This window comes from Piliocolobus tephrosceles, chromosome 14 (assembly GCF_002776525.5).
Source record: "Piliocolobus tephrosceles isolate RC106 chromosome 14, ASM277652v3, whole genome shotgun sequence".
Lineage (NCBI taxonomy): Eukaryota > Metazoa > Chordata > Mammalia > Primates > Cercopithecidae > Piliocolobus > Piliocolobus tephrosceles.
In genome coordinates, this window is record NC_045447.1 from 95811196 (window position 1) to 95820513 (window position 9318).

A 9318-nucleotide genomic window follows, 5' to 3' on the forward strand; every position below is an offset into this window, starting at 1 on the left:
AAGGCACTCAGGAAACGATCACATTTACAAGGCCCACAGTGTAATCAGGTGAGGTTGCCTACGACTCCATTCTGCTCTAAGGCTTTGACACGCCCGGGTCCCACTCTGCTACCAAAGACTGATGGGATCAGTAGTATCATCCAAAAGACCACCAAGATGGCTAAATAGTAGCAAGGAGAGCCTAACTTGCTGTCATCAGTTTGCAAGCCAGGTAGGGAAAGCATCCAGTATGGACTGAAGGTGCTCTCTGTTGGAATAGGGGAATGACAGGTTGGGTTTTATATTCATATTCATACATATTCAACAAGTTTGGGGGAAAAGTTATACATATTTATGTGGGTGCCGAGCACACCATAATGAGTAAACATATGTAATGTACAACCCATGTTCACTTTGGAATGGGGTTTAGCACTAAAATGAGGTAGAATTTGGCCCTTTAAATCATAAGATGAACTACAGGACACAGGCGGTTTGTGTGCCACCTCTATAAGCTGGTAGAAACTGGAAATCTGTAATATTAGTAACTTATCAAAAAAGAACGTTTGTAAGGCCGGTCCTCTGTCCAATCAGAGCTGATAACTGGTTTGGTTAGAGGGAGTTTAGTTATAGAAAGTTAGGAAATTTGCCATGCCATCCAGGCCCTGAACCCTCCACCACAGGTAACTTTGTTTCCTTAACCTTAGGGCCTGTCTTAGTTGATAAAGGGGCATCTATTTTGGTCTCTTAGATCACAATAGCTTAGGGCACTGTAACCCATCCCTGCTTTAAGGCAGTTGAATACTTGTTACCAAATTGATGTAGAGGGTTGCGTCTGGTTGTGTTTGAGGTAGAGTTAGAAAATATGGTGTCAAAATGACAAGTAAGAGATTGAAATAAAATGAGGAACTCATTGATTCTGGATTTGAAGATATTGATTGATTTGTCACAGGATTGGTGTGTGGGTGTGTTTGTTAAGAAAATAACTTTTATCTGAGGACTGTGAGTCCTCTTAAATTATCAGGCCTAAAGGGACATTAAAATGAGACAGAAATCACAGCCGTATCTCCTCCTTGAGCTATGTATTCATCTCTTGAAATAGCTTGCTATTGTCACATGGAGCTACATAGTAACCCAGTAATGCCACACCTGACACTACAAACCACCCCCTATAGCTTAACAATATATAGGCAATCACTAATCAACGTTGCTTCTGTAAACCAATGAGAATTCCTGATTACAACTTTGTGTCAATCCACTACTTGTTCCCTTTTTCAACTTTAAAAACCCACTTGTATTTACTGCTAATTGGAGTGTATATTTAGGCTGACTTGCATCTCTGTTCCCAGGTCGCAATCCTCAAGCTTGACCCAAATGAACTCCCTACTTATAATAATTTTCCATTAACTTCTTCCTTTTAGGTCGATGTGTATGTGTGTTTGTGTACAGAATATGTTCCAAAAGTGCTTGAACAGTTTAAACTTCACTAACTTCAGAAAAATAAGTTCTATAAATTTACCCCTAAGTTCCCTCGAAGTTTCAATGATACACATTTATGGTATACTTATTTTCATTTTGTAGATGTTAAATAATGCATTATTAGTGAAACCATGCCCCAGAGAGTTGAAGAAACCAATGACTAATGAAATCAATCAGTTTACAGGATAGCAGATCAAACAACAACAACAACAGTAACTTGCTAAAGTGCAAAAACTCTCCCTGCTGCTGAGATTTAAAATCTGGCTAAAATGGATTAAAACTATTAAGGCCAACTGGAGTTTACACAGAACAAGCTGGCCAACGTCACAGCCCAAATTTCTGCCACGTTTCAACCAACTCGCCACGAATGTGCACACGTGATACATTAGGCAGTGTTAAACAAAACGGTGCATGCCGAGGACATTCAGACCTCCCCTTTCCTTCCACCAACCAACTATTAAGTCCAGAGGCCATTCTCTAAACCTTTTCTAATAAAATGACGGCATGAAAGCCAGCACACGGGACAGGTCTGAACTGGACTCCTGTCTCCTTGTTGGTTTATTTACAATAAAAATCTTCTTTTCTGAAAAACCCAAATTGGGCAGTGAGCTTCTTTCCCTTGAGAACGTTAGTTTTAATCATTTGAGTCAGTCTCTCTGACTGGAAATAGTAAAGGTTGACTTCAAAACAAAGAATGTAATGTTCGACATTCACAAAACAAAGTAAGTAGAAAGGAAATTTAAGTTTTATATCTGTGTCTATGTAAGGCAAAACATTCTGCAGATAAGACGGATTTGAGGACATATGTGATCCTGAGAGTGGCAATGCCTGGGTACAACAAATATTCTAGGCAGTATTTCAGGCTTTCAAGGGAGTGTACTTGGTGGGGTCCAAGTTAAGGGCTCCAAACAGGAAAGCGGGACTTGGGTAATGCCTAGTTTACTGTTGGAACAAACTGAAAATTCCACTAAGATAAATATATGACAGGAAAAAGGATGGACTTGGGAAATGGAGTGGCAGGATAGGGCAAAGGGACCCAGAGAGCCCAGGAGAGTCGGCTGGGCTGGTGGGGTTGGGGCTGTGGACACACCCTCCTTTTGTTGCTCCCTCCACCCTCAGAAACGCTCTGTGACTCTTCCATGCTCTGTGATGCAGGCCTGGGTTTATAGTTAAGCCTGGGCACCCTCAGTGCTCAGTTGCTTCAGGCAGCCGAGCTATTCAGACCATGGAGAATATCCTCTGTTTTCTGAACAGCTATACTGAGACAGGGCTGAGCCCTGACTCACACTGCTTGGATATTGACCCCAACTTCATCTGCTTGAGTGGGTTGGGGTTGTTTATACTGTACTTGTTCTACGTGGTATTGACCCTGTATTCGTCACCCAGTGAAAAAAATAATGACATCCAAAAGGTAAGGAACTGTGGGTGAACATCCAAGAGAGATGCCCTGTTGTTGTTTCCCAATCCTATTCCCACATTTCTAAATAAGTTTGGTTGGTTCAGAGACATGTCTTACATGGGAAGTCTGAAGAGAGGATAGAACTTCACTCTTCTGTGGCAGAGGTTGGCCAGACGTAGGGGTTCAGGAGGACTAAGGTTTCCGTCTGTAGCTCATAGACTACCTATCTGGCTGTGGTAGAGAGGTCCAGGATAAAATCCCAAACACAGTAATTCTGTGGTCCCACATGGGATTATTTAGAGAGTGTGGGCTCTCTGAAGGAGAACAGTCTCTGCTGAAATTTGATCATGAGTCACATTCCCATGTCACCTGTCATTCAGCAAAGCCTTCCTTCATGTTGGGCTGACCAGAGGAGTAATGCTGAGAGTCTCTGAGCAGAGGCTGGAGCCAGAGCTCTGTCTCTGGGACACTCGTCCTGTGAGGGAGCACAGATGTGACTGTTGGACTCTGAGCCCTGGATGAGGACTTCTAAGTCAGCACATCAAGTGTGGCTCTCACAGAAGAAATCATCTTTCAGTTTTCAGAGAAGAGAAAATGGGAAATATTTTATCACCTTTAAAAATTGATAAAAAGAACATATTTCTATTAATTAGGGAGTCATATCATTCTTGTATAATGAATGAATGAATGAATGAGTTTCATAGAGTGTGAGAGAAGTGAGTCCCAGTCTGTCATTATCTTTCTTTTGTTCTCAGCATCAGGGCAGAGCCAGGAGGAGAAGGAAAAGTGTGACATTTAAAGGTAATGCCAGCCTCCTCTATCTGAGCTTCAGGGTGACCCTTCCTGTCTCTTTCATGAGGAACTCAGTCCCGTGATTTCTTAGAATGTCAGTTACTAGACAGTCTCAGAAAACAGAGCCCTCAGAAGAGAGGCTCATGGGAAAGCAATCAGACACGAGACACTACTCATAGGCCCTGCTCTGCCCATTCATGGGCATGACCAAGTGATGGACCTGCCCAATGGGTGTTGCCCAACTGGTGGCCAACTGAGATATCAAGGAAGGACTACTGGTTGACTTGGAGTCAGAGCTTCTGCCTCAGAACTTTGCATAAGTACTTTGACTTCCTCGATGCTCGGATTCCTCCTGGAGGTAACCACTGATGTGTTTCACGTGGTGCTTTTGAGCATCACATAGGGTAATGTATGTGAAAGTTTACTAATGATTCCACATACACATGTGAACTTGTGAAAATTATCAATGACTATTTGCCCTTTTCTACTGATTCTTGGGGCTATCAGAGTTTAATATCCCAAGGGTCTTCCACAGAGCGACTTCTGTATGAGCCCTGTGCCTCTACGTTCATTGCATATAACATACTCTTCTGGTTCCCTAGACCGGAAAAGTTTCCAGAGGGAAGCAGAAGAGGAAAAGAAGCTACTTTCTCTTCTGAAAAGGTGATTAATCATTCCCCTTGTGTCCTGTTCCCACCCCCTCCTTTTTTTTCCCCCCTAGCATGTTCTATTCATTTCAGGGATTCCTTGTAGCCTGCTGTAGTTTTGGGAGTGGGTAGCCATAGAAATGGGCATGTGAATGAATGCTTTGGGGAGTGGCTATAGTGAGGTCATATGACCTCATATATGGTGAGGTCATGGGTGGGGGGCGATGCAAAGCGGGTAGCAGGATTCAGGGGGCCCCACCCCTGCCAAGCTAACAGACCCTCCTTTCCTTGTTTTGGTCCTGGCTGCAGCTTTGGACCTCCTGTTTCCTGCAGTCTCCTGGGCCAGCATCATGATACCATCCGCTTTCGTCGACTGTTATGCCCAGACCCTGTCTGTCAGGTGTGTAACAGAGCAACTGCTGATATCCAGCAACTGCTGTCTCGGGAGTCCCTGAAAGATGCTGCTCCTTCTGTGTCCCCTTTGACTTCTGGAGATTCTGTGACTGAGTCATCGTTCACTCTGTCTTCCACCCCCTCAGCAACCCCTACAGAAGACCTAATATTGTCCCCTCGGCCTAAGCTGTCCCCACCACCCCAGTTAATTCTCTCACCTGACTTGATCACCTCCTTAGCTGACTTGTTTTCACCCTCACCACTGAGGGACCCTCCGCCACCACAGCCTGTTTCTCCCCTGGATTCCAAGTTCCCCGTAGACCATTCCCCACCCCAACAGCTTCCCTCTCCCCTTCTGCCACCACATCACATTCAGAGAGTGGAGCCCAATCTCCACCCTGTGGCCAGTTTGTCTCTGAACACCATCTTTTCACTTGACTCTACCCAATGCCAAGATAATTCCCAGGCCATGAATCCCACTGATTCATGTGCTCATCATCACAAACCACCAATCCCATCTGCTTTACCACTGGAAGACTGCTCTGTGACTCAGTCGAAATCAAGACTCACCATTTTGAAGCCTTTTGCAGAGATGTCATCTCTAGGTGGCTCTGGTGGGACATCCACCTATGCCCCAATAATCAAAGGCATTGACCATTCATGCCCAGCATCTTCAGAATTCTCCTGGTGGCAGCCTCATGCCAAGGGCTCTTTTTCCTCCAATTTTGTGCCATCTGATTTCATAGAGGAGCTTCTTACCCTTCATTCTTCTGAGGCCTCTTTAGGGGGGCACTCTGTGGCCAACGTCATACAGCCTGTTAACATCTCCTTTGTCAGTCAGGACATTCTGGCACTCCTGGAAAGACAAGTCAAAAAAAGGTGTGATTTCCTGATGTGGAAAGAAAATGGAAAGAAACCAGGATCTTTCCCAACACAACTTAGACAAAACTACCAACTAAATTCTTCACGGAAAGTGTTAGCCTCAATTGCTGATAAGCATGACATGGCAGAATTCTTATCTTTTGGGGCCAGTAAAGGCAAACTAGAGGGGCAGCGCATCCATCAGCAGCCCCCATATTCTAAGTGCTTTGAGGACCATTTAGAACACAAATATGTGCAGCTCTTCTGGGGTCTCCCATCTCTGCACAGCGAGTCTCTTCACCCTACGGTTCTTGTCCAACATGGCTGTTCCTCCATGTTTGTATTCTTCAATGGCATTACAAATACATCTATATTCCATAAATCCCCAGTACTTCCCCCTCCCCAACCTCTGTCCTTGCCCAATACCCAAGCTCTACCCTTGCCTCAAACCCTGACCCGAGGTCAGTCGCCACATCTCACTGAGGTCCAGTCCCAGGCTCAACATCAATCTCCACTCCCAGCCCTACTCCCTAGTCCTCCATTCCTGATTAGGATCTGTGGAGTGTGTTTTCATAGACCCCAAAATGAGGCACAGTCTCTTACGCCATCTGAAATTAATGATCTGGAGTGTAACGTGTTGCAGAAAGTGCAGGAAAGTGTGTGGGGTTTACCCTCTGTGGTTCAAAAATCCCAGGAAGACTTTTGTCCTCCAGCTCCCAATCTTGCATTGGTCAGAAAGTCCTTCAAGGTTCATGTTCCCATCTCCATCATTCCTGGAGATTTTCCACTGAGCTCTGAGGTAAGGAAGAAACTAGAGCAACACATTCGAAAGAGGCTCATCCAGCGCAGATGGGGCCTGCCCCATAGAATCCATGAGTCTCTGTCATTGCTACGTCCTCAGAGCAAAATTTCGGAGCTATCTGTGTCAGAGAGCATTCAAGGACCCTTACATAGCTCTTCGGTTGAGGGTCAGAGCCTCAATGTTCCAAAGAAGTTCGGATCAATCATCCCTAGAACCTTCCATGAGAGGAGCTCAAATATGCTTTCCCTGGAGAATGTGGGGAATTATCAGGGATACAGACAGGAGAATGGCCCCAAAAATTATCTGTTGCATGATCCAAAGACATCTTCAGATGAGAATCCGAGGTCTAAGTCTGAGAGAGACCTGAACACTCATATGATGCATCTGTCAGGGAATCATTCAGGGGAGAGCCTAGGTCAGAAACAACTTGAAAATGCCTTGACAGTACATTTGAGCAAGAAATTTGAGGAAATCAATGAGGGTCGAATGCCTGGGACTGTGCGTAGTTCATGGCATTCAGTCAAGCAGGCAATGTCTCTTCCTGAGGAATCCCACAGCCAAATAAAACATCGAAATCTGGCAGCATTGGTGAGTGAGGACCACTGCGTTGATACTTCCCAGGAGATTTCCTTCCTTAGTCCCAACAAACAAAAGATGTTTGAAGCCCATATTAAATCTTTCCGTATGAGGATGCTGTGGGGCCTTCCCCGCAAGATCCTTGAATCCATAGAAATCTTCAAATCAAAAGAGGATCTTTCCACTTCCTTTTCCCATTTCGACATTCCATCCTCAGCCAGCTTTATTTCTCGGGATTCCAAAGTTGGCGTCTCTAAGTCTCGTAGACGAAGCTCTTTTCAAGGGGAAAAGTGGGGAACAACAAGCTCAGTCCCTGTCCTCGATGGCCCTCATCCTGTCACCTCACCTGTTAGCAAAGAAGGGCAGGACACCCTGAGAAGACAATATTCGGATACTGACCATGACTTTATAGAGTCAGATTCCAAAGATGGGGCCTCCACGCTGCTTAGAAGAGGCACTACAGATTTTCAAGGAGAAATATTAGAATCAACAAACACATTACCCATCCTTGGTCATTCTCCCCTCGTCACCTCACCTGTGGACCAAGAAAAGCAGGGGACCCTGAGAAGAGAATTTGCTGATACTGACAATGATCTTACAGAAAGTGTCCCAACAACTGAGGATGGCAGACAGACTTTTCTGCCCCCCACACACAGCGTCATAGACGAAGTCAGTCAGAAACAGACTGTACCGGCCAGTAGATGCAGCGCAGAGCTGCCCATAATGCAAGCTGGAGTTGGCCGTGAGTCAAGGGGTAAGAGAGAGAGTGCCAGTAATAATGTTAACAGGCTTCAGGGCAGTAGAGAGACCTTTCCTGTCACCAATGGGTCGAAGGAGATGTTCAAGGAAGAGGAGATCTGTGCTCTTCAATCACAAACTAGGAACAACTTCACATCCAGCAAGTCAGGAAGCTGCTCAGTGACAAATGTAAAAACAAGCACGTCTCATGAAACTGAAATTTTCCCACCAAGGGTATCAGTTCCCCAAGATCCTAAATCATTATATCTTAAAAATCAGATGCTGAGCCAGTTAAAGTTGGTCCAGAGGAAGGATAGCCAACCTCAGAGCCATTTCACTGACACGTCTCTTGCCTTCGAGAACTTGAGTTCCAAGGACTTACTGACTCATCCCCAGGGCATCTCGAGTAGGGATATGGGAACTTCCCAGGTGTTGCATGTCCACTTGGAAGACAGAGGGATCCGTGTGGCACAGCAGCAGGAGCCCAGGGTCCCTACCCATGTCTTACAGAAGTGTCAAGTTAAGAATTTCCCACCAGCTATAAAGAGAGTGAGCCCTATGAGACCCAAAGGAGGAGAGCTTGGTGGAGGGGATGCAGGGTTGGGGACATCCCAACTCAGGAGAAAGAGCCACGCTATTCATGACAAGACATCAGGGGAGGTGCTTGGGAGCAAATCTTCCCCAACCTTGAAAACACAGCCTCCTCCTGAAAACCTTTTCAGAAAATGGATGAAGACCTTTTTGCAGCGGTTTAATAAACCCAGCATAGCATATGAAGAACAAGAAAGTTCCCGGGCAAAGGGTAGCTCCCTGTCATCATCTGTGCAGAATAGAGGTCGAGTTACAAGAAGAGCTGCCTTTATTGGGACCACTGAAGGTCAGAAAATTAGGAAAGACACTAAAGATTCCCTAGAGGAGAAGCTGGGGCATAGGCATGGGATAGATGTCACTTGTCCCCAAGAGCCCCTTTCCTTCCCAGTGGAGCTTGGGAAAGCTCAGCACAACCCAGAAGTGCAGGTCAGAGCAGAGCCTGTCCTGGGCTATCCCTGCAACTACACCGCTCCCTCCTGCAAAGTGACATGTACCAAATCTTACAGCCAACAAGCTATCTTTGTTGGCCAGAATTATCCTACAAGGATTAGACAGATCACAGACAAGGACAGACAGCCTGAGAAAGTTGAGGCATTTAAGGGGAAGATATTGTGTCAAAGGCATCCCCAATCCATGCCCCACAAGGAAGCCTATGCCACATTCAAACCCCCTTTGCCGGCGTCAGGTCAGCCCAGCCTGGTGTGTCCAGCTGCCCTGACCAGTGCTAAAAGCACTGTGTTCAGTGATGTGCCTTTACTAACTGGACAGAAAATGCTTCTGAAGCATTTCCAGGGAGGAAAATTTCCCCCCACAAAATAATTCATTCCTTGTTGAGAATCTTGATTCTCCCTAATAAATGTTCTAATAAGAAGGATGTCTTTTCTGTGTACTGCGTCGCAGGGTATAGGTTTTGGGTACCTGAAGCTTGTGGTTAAGGAAACGTAGTAGTTATCTCAGCTCTTACTGACTCCCTAGTGTGAGTTTTAAAATGTGCCCAATCCCCTGGAGCTCTTGTGGAGGAAAGAGTATCGTGTGCCTCCAAAAGCCCCTTCTCTCCCTGATGA

General features: G+C 45.5%; 1 protein-coding gene across 1 annotated transcript; it reads left to right on the plus strand.

Moving 5' to 3' along the window:
- The first annotated feature begins 2680 nt into the window (after positions 1-2680).
- On the plus strand, positions 2681-9073 carry LOC111543431 (spermatogenesis-associated protein 31D1-like). The gene is given in 6 exon segments (XM_023213423.2): positions 2681-2866; positions 3610-3664; positions 4249-4309; positions 4603-8896; positions 8898-8942; positions 8945-9073. Coding segments are annotated over 6 exon segments (4770 nt in total).
- Positions 9074-9318: the final 245 nt, after the last annotated feature.